The sequence below is a fragment of the Oreochromis niloticus genome, linkage group LG5, assembly GCF_001858045.2.
Source record: "Oreochromis niloticus isolate F11D_XX linkage group LG5, O_niloticus_UMD_NMBU, whole genome shotgun sequence".
NCBI lineage: Eukaryota > Metazoa > Chordata > Actinopteri > Cichliformes > Cichlidae > Oreochromis > Oreochromis niloticus.
The window spans coordinates 1,394,852-1,411,415 of NC_031970.2; the positions used below are offsets into that span (position 1 = coordinate 1,394,852).

Here is a 16,564-nt window from a genome sequence, read left to right on the forward strand (position 1 = left end):
TATGGGCATCGGTTACTATGGGCTACTATCGATACTGGATTATTTCACCACCTCCAGTGTCTGAGCCGCTTCTATAAACGGACCGTGGGAGCGTCACGCTGATAAACACGTGGCACACTCGAGGTTAAGTTGCGTTTATGTAACGGAGCAGCAGGAGCGAACAGCACCTCCTCCTGCTTTCCCTGCCCGCGGCCTCCCGGAAATAGAGATTCGCGTCATAGGCGACGGTCCCCGGGCTGTCTGATGAAATCTCTCAGCGGACGGACGGACGAAGGGACGAAGGAAGCTGCTCTATATCCGGAGACCGCAGCAGTATTACCGCCGGGAGGAGTCCGGAGAGCACCGCAGAGTGATTATAATGCGGAGAAGTGCTGCTTTGGTTCGAGTATTTGAATCCGTATCCGCCTCCGGGGAACTAACCGTCAGGCTAAGTAGCTGCTAGCGCTGAGCTAACGTGCTAAGCTAACCGGAGCCCCGCCGCAGACAGAATGGCCCGTTGCTGGTCTCCACACCCGGTACTCTTCGTGTCTCAGCACTCAGGTTTCTCCCCCTCCGTCCGCACAGAGTTCTCCACAAGAAAGAAGCACCACTGTCAGCAGAGCACCGCGGCCCGCGCCGGGCTCTCGGACCTCGGATCCTCCCGCAGCTGTAGCCGGTGTGTGTGGCGGGCGGAGTAGGCGGGATGAGTTGTTGGATTAGCGGCTAACGTGCTAACAGCCTGTTCGTATTGAAGTTGTTCGCACTTTATACTGAGGACATGTTCAGAAATATGAGCGATGAAGGACGTTCAATGGGCGGGAGGAGCCCTTCCTCCTCCTCCTCCATGCCGGCGCTGGACAGCCAGGAAAGTTCGTGGATCGGTCTGCTGTCCAGGCCCGCGATTGCACTGGTGGAGAAAATCCGGAACCGAACTCTGAAAAGCAGCTTGGTTACCGAGGAGAGCGAATTTCTGAGCCCGCTGGAGGACGTGCAGTTCGGGCCTCCCCACCTGTCCTACCTGCAGTGTGAGCCCCGAGGCCCGGGGGCTCTGCCGTGGCTCTCCGCGGACTCACTGCGGGAAATCGGGCTCCAGAACGGGGCAGAGGTGGACCTGAGTCTCTGCCAGCAGACCCAATTCGGATACCTGTCCTCGTTCCGGGCTGTTCTGGGCCACATGCTACTCAGTTCTCAGGAAGTAAAACCCCCGGGGGGCAGAGCTGGTCCAGCAGGCCACGGTGGGACAGCTTCTGGGGGGCAAGGAGGGCTCAGAGAGGGGGCAGCTGTCCCGCGGGATGCTGGGAGAAAACACTGGAGCCAGCGACCACAAAGAGCAGCTGGTGAACAATGGAAGCCCCCCCACAGTCCAGAACGCTGTGGCAGACCGCCAGCTCAGCATCAGAGATCCACAGAACTGCTCAGGATCGGCCGCAGCCTTACCCGTGACCCCCGAGCAGGACAATGGGTACTCCAGCCTGGAGGAGGAGCACCTGTCCGGTGTGACGTCTGCCAGTGCAGAGCCTCCGCCACCACAGGAGACTGACGGGATGGAGGAGGTGGTGCTTGCCGTCCCGCAGTGCCAGAACAAAACCATCAACTTCATCATGGGTGGCCCCTGCAGTGAGGACGAGGACAGCCAATCAGAGGAGTCATCCTCTGATGATGATGATGATGATGATGATGATGATGATGGCTTTGACAGCGAGGGGTCCTCTGAGATGTCTGATAGCACTGATGATGATGATGATGATGGTGATGAGGATGATGACAGTGAGGCAGAACTGGAGGCGGAACGTTTGTGGCGCTCTCTGTGCCACAGTGAGGACCCCTACGACCCCCGAAACTTCACCGCCCGCCTGCACACGGGTGTCACTACATCTCGTGCCATCCCTGTCTCCACGTCACCATCCTCTGCTCAGTCCTCCCCCTCCTCCTCTCCTCCCTCCAGCATGGACACATGGGATGACTCGGCGTCTGCGAGCGAGGCGGACGAGGAGAGCCTCCGCCTGTGGGACTCCTTCAGCTCCTCCTCCGACCCCTTCAACCCACTCAACTTCCAGGCTCCCATCAGAACCCGTGAGTCTGCCACGGCGAGGGCCGGGAAGACCTCCGCCTACCGCCGCTTCCGCCAAGAGTCTCCACCCAAGTACAGGAAGGAGGAGGCGGAGGACCGGATGGACAGCGGCTTCTGTGACACCTCTGCCCGGAACTGCTGCTCCACGAAAAAGGTGCGTTGGGAGAGAGTGCTGCTGGGGCGGGTCAGGTGGTTAAAACACTGAGAAAGGTACAGGTGGGGCTCACCTGAGAAATGGTCAAAGGGTCTTCAGGGAGGACGACTCAGAGTTCTGTTAGTCACACACAGCAAACACCTGAACACACCTGCCCTGTGGGGTTTTAGGAACAGTCAGAGTGAAAGTAAAGCTTCAGTCTGTCGATGGTTAAGGTTAGTGCGGCTCGCTCTGCGTCAGGAGCTCATGAACAGGTGAGACAGAGAACGTTTGGAAAATAAAGTTTATTCAAAGTGAGCTGAACGTTTCCAGCAGAAGAAATAAAATCTTCACTCTACGTACTGATCTCTCGACACACCTGTAGCTTTTCCATCTTTATTGCAGCAGATGCTGTTCAACCTGCTGCCTTTCAGTCTTTATTCTCAGGTTAACACGTCACATATTTAATTATTTAATCTAAAGTATTTAATAAATCTCTTAACTGAGATTTGGATTTAAAAAAATATTTTTAAGAAGTTATTCATTGTATGGCTCTGCTGAATGTTTCTTCCTGTTAAAAGGGAGTGTTTCCTTCCCACTGTGGCTGAGTTCTTGCTCCGAGGCAGTTGTCTGATACTTGGGCTTTTTGTGTTCTTGTGGGTATTTACCTTCCAGGTAAAGCACACTGCTGTTGTGGTTTGGGGTAAACATGCTGATTTGAACATGGGAGTCTGTGGCACTGACTCGCTGCTGGAGCCTCTGCTGGCCATCAGAGGAACTACAGATGAGGAGTGTCTGACAGTAAACATGAGTCAGACAGCAGGAAGCTCCGCCTCCTGTGAGTTTGTTTGCTTCCTGGAGAGACATGACGAGAAACTGGATCTGTGAGCTGTAATTAGAACAGATGGCAGTTCTGAGCTTTACTTACTCTGTAAACACGGCCAGTTTATTAGGAACTCCCATTTCAGCCTTTACCCAGAGTTCCCAGCAGGTTGTCTGGACAGGTGTGAGGGTCAGCGAGCCCACATCTGGGCCATGAACTCAGAGACTCTCTTTGCGCCCCTGAAAGCCAAAAACACAGCGCCATGATGATTGAACGACTTATCCCGTGTCGGGTCTTAATGAAGGACGTCTAATGTCACAACGTTTCCCGTCAGATTTCAGCTTCACAGTCAGAACCTCCAAACGTCCTTCAAATGTCCAAAAGACTAATTAAAGAAATAAAAGTGAAAATGATAAAATCCTGAAACTCAGTTTGATTTGGACCTAAAGATTTGATCAAACCTGACAATTCAGCTGGATCAACTTATCCCCAATACAGATGTAGGGAGTGAGACAGTTGAGTCATCTGAAAGCTGATTTGTTCCTGGAAGTTTGATGACCTTTGACCCTTCTTTGTATTACTCAGCTGATGTCGTTTTCTCCCTCTCTTTTTCATCAGGTTCGTTTCTGTGACGATGTAGAGGAATTCTTCGCCAGCTGTGGGGAGGAGGAGGAGGACCGGCGGGGCCCATGGGAGGAGCTTGCCCGAGATCGCTGCCGCTTCCTGCGGCGCTGCCAGGAGGTGGAAGAGAGCATCGCTTACTGCCTGCAGCCGCAGCACCGCCGCCGCGTATACGAGCAGCTTGCCGCCCTGCCGCGATGAGGCGTGCTCCTCAGGATGTTTGTCTGGTGGCGGTCCCGAGGCCGAGCCCAGCTCCACTGTGAGGAAGAACAGCGCTGGGTTCTTCATTGTTTCTGAGCCTCATCATCAGCTTCCTGCTTCCTACCACAAACCCATGAACACCACAAAAGAAGAGAGGTCCAGACGCTGCATGTCTGGAAACCCGATCAGTGTTAATGTGTCCGAGCAGTGAGGATGAGGAGGATGATGAAGGCTCCCGCCTCTGATTAACCAATAAAACGTCCCCGTCTGCAGCAGCTGTGCGTCCAGCTGTTTCCAGTGTTTTCACTCTGAAACCAAAGAAGAAGAGTTTGTGTTTGCGTGTTTGTGTGTGAGAGAGTTCACCTGTCACATGGGCAAACCTCCCCCAGACTCACTGATAATCAATACTGAGTTTTCCTGATCACTGTGTATTAACCCTGCGTGTCCAGCTGGAGGCGCTCTTGGTCCCCCTTCTTGTAATTCAGACTGGACAGAAACGGCTGACACGTCAGAGGTGAGGCCCCGCCCCCTCAGAGCGTTCAGCAGTCCAAAACATTGACGCTGTGGCAGATGTTCCAGATGTTTCTGTGACTGACGATGAGGAAGAGCGCTGCCTGAACTGTTTGGCGTTATTTTAGTGAGAGAAGCGTTTTATTTTTCTAGCGGCGTGTTTGCCGAGGACTCGTGCCCATTGATCGTCTCACAGACTAAATATCAATCTAAATAAATCCCATATTTAATGATTGCACACGGCCTCCTGTCATTCTCATCACACCTACACACACCTGCTCAGCTGTCAGCTGCAGTACCACCGACGGCCTCCAGGTGGTGGTAACAACAAGCTTCCTGATTTGTTTTCAGGGTGGCTTCTGTTAGAAAATGTCACACGGTCTATGGACCAATCAGCTCCCAGGTGTCTTCCTCACACCAATCACAGGCAGTGAAAAACATTTGAATTTCAGTTTTGTGGTTGGTGGGTGTTGTGATCTGTTTGTAGGCCTGTGTGGCTGACCTTTAAATCACCCTCACGGAGAGGTCACAGGTATTTATCAGTGATACTGAGATATTGGTCTGATACCAAGTTTACACACAGCGTCAGTATTACAGACACCAGTACGGATACTGTTAGCCTGTAATGGCAGCTGATGTCAGGAGAGCAGTGTGTCCTGATTTATGGTAGGAATCATCATCAAAGTGCAAATTCTGAACACATTTCACTGATCATTAAATTACTGTGACTTTTGCTTTCCACATTGAGTTAACACAATAAAACACACCTCTCAGCTTTTATTTTGAAGAGCTTAATGTAAACTTGTGTCTCTAATGTCCTGCAGGTTGTAAATCGAACAGGCACCACAGAAAGGTTCAGACATGTTTCTCATCATGTTTGATGGATATTTGTTCATTGAAACATATTGAACACTCAGTGGGCTACATTCTGAACTCAGGGATAGAACCCTGTTGCACTGTTATCAATCCAATAATGATAACAGCGTTGTCATTGATACTGTTGACGTTTGGTTCGATCTGCCCACCTGTAGTGTCAATCACTGATTTTTAGGCCAGTCATTAAAAATAATCTGCACAAGCAGTGTCTGCAGGGTCGTAGATGGAGCGGGAAATCCCCCGCTGTGCTCCCTGAACTGCCCGATGTAATAAACACATCAGTAAAGGGTTGAATCATAGTCGGGAAATTCAAAGAGACACACACTTCACTTCTTACACACTGCATTTTTTTATTGATCCAAGTTGTGAAAGCAAAAGAGAACGTTTACAGCTTCAGGTGAGAGTTCAGCATGTACGAGCAGGTGATGCAGCCAGACACTTGGTACTTGACAGCTTTCATCATTTCTCATCTAATGTTCTAAAATCTTAATTCAGATCAAACTGAGGTTATTGTACTCGGCCCTGAAAAGCCTTCAGTTAATCCAAAATGCTGCAGCAAGAGTCCTGACAGGCAGTGGCGGTCCTAGCCTGTTTGGCGCCCTGGGCGAACACTCCCTCTGGCGCCCTATTTTTACCATTTCTTCTTGGAGCAACTGTAACCCACATAATTTCCTTAGGGATTAATAAAGTATTCTGATTCTGATTGTTTTAGGATGACCTGCCATTATCCAATCACACATCTGCTTACCTGTATCTTTTGCTCGTTTCTCCTCTTCTTTTCTCTTTTTTCTAAACTGAGCACCTGATGGCTTTGACCTTTTCTTGTCCATCTTCCATTGGTTTTAATTTTGCACTCCAGTATGAACACCCATCCCCCAACCCGAGGATCACCACAACATAACCTTACTCTTCTTATATTTATTGTTTCTTTACTTGCACTGCTGTAACTGGAGACTCGTCTCGTCTCTCCTGTATGTAGCGGAGGTGACAATAAAGTTTACTTTCACTTCAGCAGCGCGCAGGCGCACCGAGGGCTCTCGCGCTCACTTTTCGCGTATAGAATTTTGAAAAAACATCGGTGCAAATTATAAGTCTGTATCATGATGTCTGGTGTTTTCATGTTTGTTGGTTTGTTTTAATTTTGTTTTATTTTGCGAGTTGGTTATTAGATGCTGCTCCAGCCAGAGACTCCCCCGCCACCCCGCCCTTTCCTCCCTGTGCAGCAAGCAGCAGGCACACCTCGCAAACGGAGGGCGCCCTTACTCCCAGCAAATGGGCGATAGAAACCCAATCGGTGCCTACGACATTCCCGATATGCACTGGCATGATGTTGGGGCAGCATGAGTACGAGTAATTTTTTATTTTTATTTTTTGCCGATACCCGTGATGCCGCCCCCCAGCATGATGCTGCCCCGTGTCGCCCGTATCAAAAACCGCTACTGCTGACAGGGACTAGAAAGAGAGAGCAGATTTCTCCTGTTTTGGCTTCCCTTCATTGGCTTCCTGTTAAATCCAGAATTCAAAATCCTGCTCCTCACATACAAGGTCTTAAATAATCAGGCCCCATCTTATCTTAATGACCTTGTAGTACCATATCACCCTATTAGAGCACTTCGCTCTCACACTGCAGGCCTACTTGTTGTTCCTAGAGTATTTAAAAGTAGAATGGGAGGCAGAGCCTTCAGTTTTCAGGCCCCTCTTCTGTGGAACCAGCTTCCAGTTTGGATTCAGGAGACAGACACTATCTCTACTTTCAAGATTAGGCTTCAAACTTTCCTTTTTGCTAAAGCATATAGTTAGGGCTGGACCAGGTGACCCTGAATCCTCCCTTAGTTATGCTGCAATAGACGTAGGCTGCCGGGGATTCCCATGATGCATTGAGTTTTTCCTTTCCAGTCACCTTTCTCACTCACTATGTGTTAATAGACCTCTCTGCATCGAATCATATCTGTTATTAATCTCTGTCTCTCTTCCACAGCATGTCTTTATCCTGTCTTCCTTCTCTCACCCCAACCAATCGCAGCAGATTGCTCATAGGGGGTCATATGATTGTTGGATTTTTCTCTGTATGCATTATTGTTGGGTCTACCTTACAATATAAAGCACTGAGCATGCTGCTGAGCATTGAGGCAAATGTTGTTGAGATTTAGTGCTATATAAATAAAATTGAATTGAAAAATGTAATTATTATTCATTAATAATAATGAAATATTATTTAATTTATTGTGTTTTAACAAATTCTGTTTTATTCATTCTAAAGTTAGATTTTATTGTGCAAATGTATAAGTTTTAGTTTTACTTTGGTTATATGTTTGAAAATATTCTGCCAGATTGTTTCCCTACCCAACACTGGCTGATTGACTTAACTGGGTAGCCCGACAGCAGTGAGAGCCAATCTGTATCTGGAGGTTGGTTGCAAAAGGCCAGTCGGCAGCCATGATGTGGTGCACCAGGTGTGATAATTAAGGAGATTTGGAGACCTCGAGAGGAGAGAGCACTGGAGTAGACAAACTCGAGTTGGGGATGTCAGGGTACGAAGACTGTAAACAGAAGCTGAAGTTGGAGCTGCCCACCACTGCCTGCTGGACGCCAAAAAGGGGAAGAAGTCTGACACTGGTCAACATGGCTCACTGGGACGAGTGCTGGCAGAGAGGCTGGAGCCCGCCAGCCCCGTAAGTCTTCTTTTGGCGTGATGACCAGTGTTGGGCAGTGACTGTACACGGCTGTGTCCTTCAGAGTACTGCCGCCATTGTGCCATTAGAGCCACTGACCGAGCAGACCTGGAAGTGTCATCAGGAGAGACCTGCTATGATCAGGGAAGCACTGCTGCTCAGCCGAGGACTCGCTGCTAGGAACCGAGGAAAGCCGAGCTCCCAAACAGTCGCTTTATCTCAGCCTTCGATGAATCTTGGATTGAGGGTAACTAACTGCTTGCCAGCCTGCGCTGTTGCTTTTGTCCTTTTTTAAACTTTTCTCTTTGCATTTATTGTTTGGAAATTCCTCTCAGTGACACTGTTTTCGGAGTAACGTTAACTTGTTATTTTTAGATCTTATGTTTTATTATCTCTACTAGTAGAGATACCTTTAGTACCTTTACTCTGTTTTATGGGCTTTTATTGAGGGGGCATTAAAACTGTTTTTAAGTAATTATCTGTTACGTCCTGTCCCCGGCTGTCACACTGCTCTCCCCTATGTAACCTAAATTATTCAAATAAAATCAGTTCCTATGGTTCATTTAAACCTAGGTGGCATTGTCAGAGTTAACCAGTAATCAGTCATTACCATGTTTTGACACATTCATGTCAGACTTTCTTTATTCACAATATGAGAAACTGGGACAGGCAGGCCACATCGCCCTGAACCGGTTCAGAGGAAGAAGGATGAATGATAAACAGTTCAGATGATGGTGTTTTAAATGCCACAGATTCTTCCTTTAACCACAGTAGCCCACACATTTGTCACTACAGAGAAGAAGAAATGCTATGATTCGTGTTCTCAACTAAACTAAAGTGGAAAAAGTACAGGCTCTGAAAACAATCGTCTTACGCAAGAGTACAAAGTTTATTTCAGCTCTAATTCTAATGAGGCTCAGCTTGAACCTTCATTATGTGGAAAACAAACAGAGAAGAAGAAAGACTTTAAAACTCAGTCTGTTTGTGTTTCCCTGCCGCCACAGCTGAACACGGGTACGAGTACAGTCAAGGGTTCAACTGGGATTCATCAGGTGGGGAAGCTCAGGTGTAGCGGCTCAGCGTGGGAAAAAAGGGACCAGGATTTCTGTTCAGGCTGTGATCAGCTGACCTGCTGCTGCTGCTCTTTATGGACTTGCTGGACTTTTCTTCCTGTTCAAAGGGACGTTTTCCCTTCCCACTTTTGCCAAGTGCTTGCTCATAGGTGGTCATCTGATTGTTGGGCTTTCTCTGTATTAGGGTCTTTACGTTGCGATATAAAGGAGCTTGTGGAGACCGCTGTTGTGATTTACACAACTCGGGTCAACAACATGTGTGCTGATGAGCCGTCACAGCTGACTCCAACCCTACACACGTGCACTTCAGCTAGTGACTCTAGTCAGTATCTGCTGCCCTCGATGTCACCTCACACCCCAGCACAGTGACGTTTTGCTGATGTATATCTGTTGTGACGGCAGACACAAGTGTTACACACTATGATTATGTAGCTTGTATTTGATTACTGGGAAGAGGTTATTTTTATGTTGCTTAGAGCTGCTTTGCCTACACCTCTCTCTAGATAGCACACACAGAGGGAACCAGTAGCGTTAATGGAGCTCCCATCGACAAAATGTTGGTGTGACGTTGATTATCACCGCTTCATTGGAGGTTTCCTCATTAGGTAGCAGGAGTATAGTTTTCCTATTGAAATGTCTTGACTGAAGCTTAACAATAGCCTCAGGCAGACCTTGTTAATCAAGGCAACGTCTAAGCCAGTCTGCAGTTGTTTCTCGCTTATATTGCAAGAAACAACTCCCAAGCCGGTATTTGGAATTTATCAGGTTTGAATCCTAACCAGGTCATGTATATTTTAAGGTATGCTTGGGTGCCTACCTGGAACCTCCCCCATCCTAACCAATCCTATCTCGGATTGTGCATGCCCTGAGTCCATCTTAAACCCGGAGGTATAAAAAAAAAACGGAAGAATTGCCTATCGCTATCCAGCTACACTACTCGTGCACCTCAAATGATCTCCAAGCTACTCAGAGCCTCCCGTCTGCGTCACACAGAGCGAGAAAAAGCGTTGCAGAAGCAGAGGTAAACGACATCGCCCCAATCTCTTGCCAAGAAGCATGCTACATCAGCACTACCAAATCCCTCTCTGTGTGGGTCGTGCAGAGAGCAGTAGAACGTAGGCAAAACATACCTGAGCGATGTAGAAATGACCTCTTCATAACAAGTAAACATATGCCTCTGCTATGTAGGAGCTACCACCACTGATACAGTGCATAGAGGCTAAGTCGGCAATACCTCACTACGCTGTGTTGGATGGGGTGGAGTCGGAGGGTGCTATCTGGGACTGACCATGAACCTCACAGCTGCTCTGCACCCATCCATCAGTCCTTACCTCTATCTAACCCAGGGCTGGGGAACCTGCAGGTTTTAAATCTCACTCTGGGTCAACACACCTGAATCTAATGATTAGTTCATTACCAGGCCTCTGGAGAACTTCAAGACCTGTTGAGGAGGTCATTTAGCCATTTAAATCAGCTGTGATGGATCACAGACACATCTAAAAGCTGCAGGACACCGGCCCTCGAGGCCTGGAGTTCCCCACCCCTGATCTAACCTCTCTTCTTCTTCATTCCTCTTTCTTACATTTTTCTTCATTTCTGAGTGAACTTCTCTCTTGTGATGGGAAATACAGCATCTGGACCTTTAGCTAGCAGACTCGCTGTGTTACAAGCTGCACACAAAGCGTTTGTGTGTTTGCTGAATTGTTAGAAATGATGCATTTGAAATTACCGGACACTTTACAACATTACTACCTTTATGCTCGCTGCTCTTCTGTAGTAGTTGAAGTCTGCACCATAAACACTCTTCTGGATCATTCTGGCCCACTTTAACTCCTGAGTGTAGCGATATAAGTGATGCATATATGATACACCAATAGGATTGTCTTAAAGCGCTATTGTTTCGCCATTTATATTTAAGTCAGTGTGATGTTTGAAGGCTCGCAGTGACAGGAAGTATAAACTTCGTCCAGATGTTTTTAACTGAACGTAACAAGCCTGTTTGACAGTTTAAGAAAATAAAAAGTTCAGATATTTCTGCTAAAATGTGGGGAGTAAAAGTAAAAAGTTGTCAGAAAAATAAATATTCAAAGTAGAGGTACCTGAAAATTGTATTCCTGCTGCACCTTCAAATACTGTAACACAGTTCTTATACTTTGTTACCATGTTCCTCCATCTCAGAAAAATGAAGTTGTTTTAAACTCTGATCAAACAGTGCGTGATGTTTCCGAGGTCATCTGCATCCACACCTCCATTACCATAAAGTTCTCACCCATCCACAATACAGTGAAATGAAGCCGGCTCAAGTCCTTTCCCTCCATGCTCAAACTGGGACCCATGTGACCCTTAACAAGTCACGTGATGATGGGGCGGGTCAACAACGCTCATGACCATAAGGAGATCAGTGGATGAACATCTTCATAAAGCAGAAAGACTTCCAGCTGCCTTTGTTTAGGACTCGGATGGATGCCAGACTCAGTTTTGGTAACGATGTGGATAACATGTGCGGGATACTCAAGGGAGAAACAAATCGTGCTCCTCGTGTTCTGGTGGTGACCACGTTCTTGCTGCTGCTGCACCTTCAAACAAACGGGTTGTTGATAAACTCGAGCTCTGATGCCAGGTTCAGACTGCACGGCATCCACCCGACTGATGGAGGCCTCTGTAACATTGTGTGACTCCCACTCTCCTCCTGGCTCCTCCTTCTTGATGCCATCACACAGGTAAAGAACAGCGGCATGTAATCTGTCTCTGCAATCAGCTGATGTGAGAAGTGTCCTGCAGTCTGAACCCGGCAGTGGAAAGAGTACTTCAGTGTGACCTTATGGTGGTTGTTTAGCAGGTGAAAGTCTCCGCCTCAGCGCTGCAGTCTAGGCCCGGAGACGAGGTGCTGGGCGACACCCCTCCACTGTGCCTGGTGTCCTCCAGCTCCACTAGGCCCTGCAGATATTTGATGTACCTGATGGCGGCCCGCAGCGTCTCCACCTTGCTTAGGCGCTTGTCGGCACTCTGACCTGGCAGGTGGTCTCTAAGCTTGGCGTAACCCTGGTTGACACACTTTACCCTCTGACGCTCCCGCTCGTTTCGTTTCTGGATGAATGCTGGTTCAAATGGACACTCGTAGACGCTGAAGTGTCCATGGTGGTGAAAGGGGGTCAGATAGGGCAGGATCCCAGGGCCAGGGCCCCTCAGAGGACCTCTGTAGAGGCCAAGGCCAGTGGGGTCCATGCCGGACGGGTAGAGGAGGAAGGGGACAGAGTTGGAGAGAGAGTCTGAGTGCTGCGAGATGCTGTGATCCTCAGAGAGTCCAGCAGGCGGAGACACGCCAAAGCTCAGGTTCGAAGATCGTTGTTCGATGAACGAAGGAGAGAAGGCAGAGCTCATCGTGTAACCTGGCTGAGCAGTACCTGATCCGAACTCCCAGCTGGATCAACAACAGTCTTCAAAGACCACCTCAAAGACGGTCGATCACCAGCACGCAGAGATCTGAGGAGACACAAAAAGACAAATTCAGCTTTAATCCTGAATCTTCCAACCTGAAAAGCCACACAGGTGAGTTATCCTCCTGCTGACTGAAACTGCAGTTCCTCTACCATCCAGCAGAGGGTCCAGCAGTGAGTCAGTCCCCATAGACTTCAATTTTAAAATGTCCAACGTTATAGCAGAAACAAACATGTTTGCAGCCTGAAACAAAAACTGTTTTGGTCTTGATGGATAATTTTATGCGGTATTAAACGTTTGTTACACAATAAAAATAAGAGGAAGAGTTCACTATATGCTAATGACACCGTTTTATATTCTGGAGACGACTTTAACAATTCATCTAAATCTGTGTGCTGCTCTGTGGGAAAGAACATCTAAATCTAAAAACAAATCTGTTGTGTGTTGACCCCGTTTTGCGATGGACTTCATGGTCACGTTGAACTTGAGCTGATGATCAAAGCCTGAGCTGAGATATTTGTAAGACTGCACATCTGGAGTAACAGCAGCTTTGTTCTTTGTTACTGGGTGTGTAATTTTTGTCCAGAAATGATGGATCAGAATCATTGATTTGAAATCGGGATGAACTTCAGGTAAACTGAGTGAACTCAGGAAGGTTTTTCAGTCTTAAAAAAAATAATTTCTTCTTGCTTTTGACTTGGGTTGGTGTTTTCAAAGCCTGCTTTGGATCTAAAATAAAGTCTGGAGACCACGCCCGATGGAGCCGGTCTAATCCAGAGCTGAACTCCAGCGCGGGGGGACAGGTACTTTTTATGTTTAAATTAGTTTCCAGAGCAAGTTTACCTGTTTAAGATTTTCTTTGTAGTTTGAATTAATGTCACCGTTAAACTGGGCGTCTTTAAAAGTTCAGAGCAGGTTTAAACTCTGCATTCGGGGGAACAAAAGCACCAAAACCTTGAAGAGTCTGCGTACGTGAACAAAGCGATGAAAAACAGGTTTTCTCTGTATTTTACAGATTTTTTAATACATAATACATACATAAATTAGTTTTTTTTTAAGTCTACATGTGGTATAAAAGATTTTTACACTCATCTTTACTTTTAGTTTTTATTCTGACAGCAACACGAAGCACCGCTGTGCCCGCGTTTAATCCCAGTCAGTGAATGCAGCACCAGATCAGCTCACACACACACTGGTTTCCAGTAACACTCTTTCACCCTTTCTGGGAGGAAATGTGAAAACTTTCCTCTTAAAACTGAGATTTTTTCCAAAAAATTAAAAGTGAAAGAAAACAAAAAACAAAACAGTGGAAACTACAGCTGCACACATTACAAGCACCATCATTTAAACTGCACTGTGTGTGTGTGTGTGTGTGTGTGTGTGTGTGTGTGTGTGTGTGTGAATGCATGATGTGATTAGTTGTGTGTCTTCATCTCACCTTCAGGTGCAGCTGCGCTCCTTCTTCCTCGAGCTTCACAGGAACACTGAGTGCACGATGAAAAGCTGATGCTTTACCTGCTTCTGCCTACTGAAGCCCCGCCCCCTACAGGTGTGTACAGTGTCATCAGGTATGAGAAACTGTAGAGAAACCAGCGTGCTGCATCTAGCTTCACCTTGAGACTATTAACTCGCAGCTCTGAGGTCAGATTAAGGTGAAAAGCGAACATCACACCCTTCCTGTGTGGAAAATGTTGAATTCATCATCTTTCTTTTTTGGGGGGGGGGTTCACTCAGGTGACGCAGGTTAAATCTGCTCTCCGCCGGCTCTTTTTTCTCTCTGGCTGAGAAACATCAAAGACAGAAATGAGTGTTTGCAGTTTCCTCTTCCTAAATCCTGCACTTCCAGATGAAAGGCGTCAGCGACACACGCCCTTCCTGTCATCACACATCTCATCACACAGCACACGCTGATGACTGTTTACACGCACACACACACACACCTGTAACCTGAGCTGCTGTCTGAGAGTTTCCTGAGCCTGTGTTCACCTTCACATGAACGTCTCTGATTGTTCATCACACAGAGACCTGTTACCTGTGAGCCACAGACAGCCGTCACACTCACCTGAGATGTCTGTTTTTGTCCGAGTTTGGCCACGACTGGAGAGCAGAAGTTTCTGACTCGATGATCTGATGGTTCCAGGTCTGAAGGATCTGCAAGCACAATCAGCTCGATAAGTTCTCTGGTGAAAAAAGCAGCTTCAGTGCTTCCTTTGTTACCTCCTTTAGCTGAGGAGACTCTGAGCCTCCTTTATGAAAGCAGAGAAGACAACAGTGTCCCACGAATGAAGAAGCAATGAACATGACCGACAGGTCTGAACGTTGAACTACAGCTGAGGCAAAAATCTCTCTGAATAAAGATCATGAGCTTTACTAAAAATTACTAAATACTAAAAACAAAAAGACTGACTGGGAAAGTCTATGCCAGGGTGCTGGAAAGACGAGTCCATCTGTTAGTCAAACCTCGGATACAGGAGGAACAATGCGATTTTAGTCGCGGTCATTGAACACTGAACCAGCTCTTTAACGTCTCGAGGAGGGTGCCTGGGTGTTTGCCCAACCAGTCTACATGTGTTCTGTGTTCTTGGAGAAGGTATTTGACCGCGTCCCTCAGTGTCCTGTGGGAGGTGCTTTGGCAGTATGGGGTGTCTGGCCCATTGCTACGGGCCATTTGATCCTTATACAACTGTTGCAAGAGCTTGGTCTGCAGAGCCGGCAATTCAATTCAATTCAATTCAATTCTATTCTATTCTGAGACCACGCAGGCTATGCCAGGTGAGACCACCTGGCATAGCCACCACCAGGGTGGTCTCAGAATCTCATCTCTGCTTTTCACGGATGATGCGGTTCTGTTGGCTTTATGAGGTCATGGCCTCCACTGGAGCAGTTCACAACCGAGTCTGAAGCGGTGGGAATGAGATCAGCACCTCCAAATCTGAGGCCATGGTTCTCAGCTGGAAAAGGGTGGAGTGCCCACTCCGGGTCAGGAACGAGTTCCTGCTCCAAGTGGAGGAGTTTAAGTATCTCAGGGTCTTGTTCACGAGTTTTATTATTACAAGTTATTACGAGTTATTGTGCTATCTACTGTACAATATAAAGCGCCTTGAGGCGACTTTTGTTGTGATTTGGCGCTATATAAATAAAATTGAATTGAATTGAATTGAGTGACGGGAGAAGGGAGCGGGAGATCAACGGACGGATTGGTGCTGTGGCTGCAGTGATGAGGACGCTGTACCAGTCCGTTGTGGTGAAGAGAGAGCTGCATAAAAGCGAAGCTCTCAATGTACCGGTCGATCCACTCTCACCGATGGTCACCAGCTGTGGGTAGTGACCGAAAGAACAAGATCGCAGATCCAAGCGGCAGAAATGAGCTTCCTCCAAAGGGTGGCTGGCCTCTCCCTTAGAGATAGGGTGAGAAGTTCAGCCATACGGGAGGGGCTCAGAGTAGAGCCGCTGCTCCTCCATGTTGAAAGGAGCCAGTTGAGGTGGTTTAGGCATCTGACAAGGATGCTTCCTGGGTGAGGTGCTCCAGGCACATCCCAACGCCCTAGGGCCTCCTCCCTCTGCTTAGGCTGCTGCCCCCGCGACCCGCCCTGGAGAAGCAGAAGAAAAAAGGAATGGTTGGATGGAAACACAACAGCAGTTGCCTCTGTGAGTTTTAAATTGAAAAGTAAAGACTCTACAATAATACAGAGAAACCCCAACAATCAGATGTCGTCCTATGAGCAAGCAGTTGGTGACAGTGGGAAGGAAAAACTCCCTTTTATGATCAGTTTAAGTCTGCATTTGTTCTGTCTGTCATGGTGCTGCAGTTTTTAAGATGATCCTGAGTTAATCTGAGTTCAGCCAAAGAAAGCCCGAAGAAAGGCAGGAATGGTATAAATGTTTGGGAAAGTCATTCCAGATGTTATCCTGCTTCATCCGTTCCAGAAACAGTTTTTTTTCAAGATATATTTATTGAGCAGTTCAGATGTTTGTATGACAATGGAATTTACAGTATCAGATAGTTGCTCTGTTTTTGTACATTAACATCACATCACATAACAAAATATAACAAAACATACCATAATATGGTACAATACCCTGCCACACACCCACAGTCCCAGCTGTCCAGCTCGTTTGTCATAATGAGAAGCCAAAAAAGTATAACTGCTAGTTATAGCTGCAGAT

The 16,564-nt window shown here is 47.4% G+C and overlaps 2 protein-coding genes across 2 annotated transcripts; one reads left to right on the top strand and one right to left on the bottom strand.

The window, feature by feature from the left end:
- On the top strand, nucleotides 1-4,576 carry ppp1r15b (protein phosphatase 1, regulatory subunit 15B). Its single transcript, XM_005462570.4, has 2 exons — nucleotides 1-2,204; nucleotides 3,625-4,576. Exons 1-2 carry the CDS (start codon nucleotides 1,272-1,274, stop codon nucleotides 3,826-3,828), a joined length of 1,137 nt encoding a protein of 378 aa, XP_005462627.2. The 5' UTR covers nucleotides 1-1,271; the 3' UTR covers nucleotides 3,829-4,576.
- Nucleotides 4,577-10,604: 6,028 nt separating this feature from the next.
- LOC109196941 (achaete-scute homolog 5-like) lies at nucleotides 10,605-12,534 on the bottom strand. The gene has a single exon (XM_025907509.1). It carries the CDS (start codon nucleotides 12,338-12,340, stop codon nucleotides 11,792-11,794), a length of 549 nt encoding a protein of 182 aa, XP_025763294.1. The 5' UTR covers nucleotides 12,341-12,534; the 3' UTR covers nucleotides 10,605-11,791.
- Nucleotides 12,535-16,564: the final 4,030 nt, after the last annotated feature.

Bases quoted from the DNA above. Each gene is read 5' to 3' on its own strand.
- LOC109196941 (XM_025907509.1), bottom strand. From the start codon at position 12,340: ATGAGCTCTGCCTTCTCTCCTTCGTTCATCGAACAACGATCTTCGAAC.
- ppp1r15b (XM_005462570.4), top strand. From the start codon at position 1,272: ATGCTGGGAGAAAACACTGGAGCCAGCGACCACAAAGAGCAGCTGGTG. The intron at 2,205-3,624 runs GTGCGTTGGGAG...CTTTTTCATCAG, and splicing joins ACTGCTGCTCCACGAAAAAG to GTTCGTTTCTGTGACGATGT.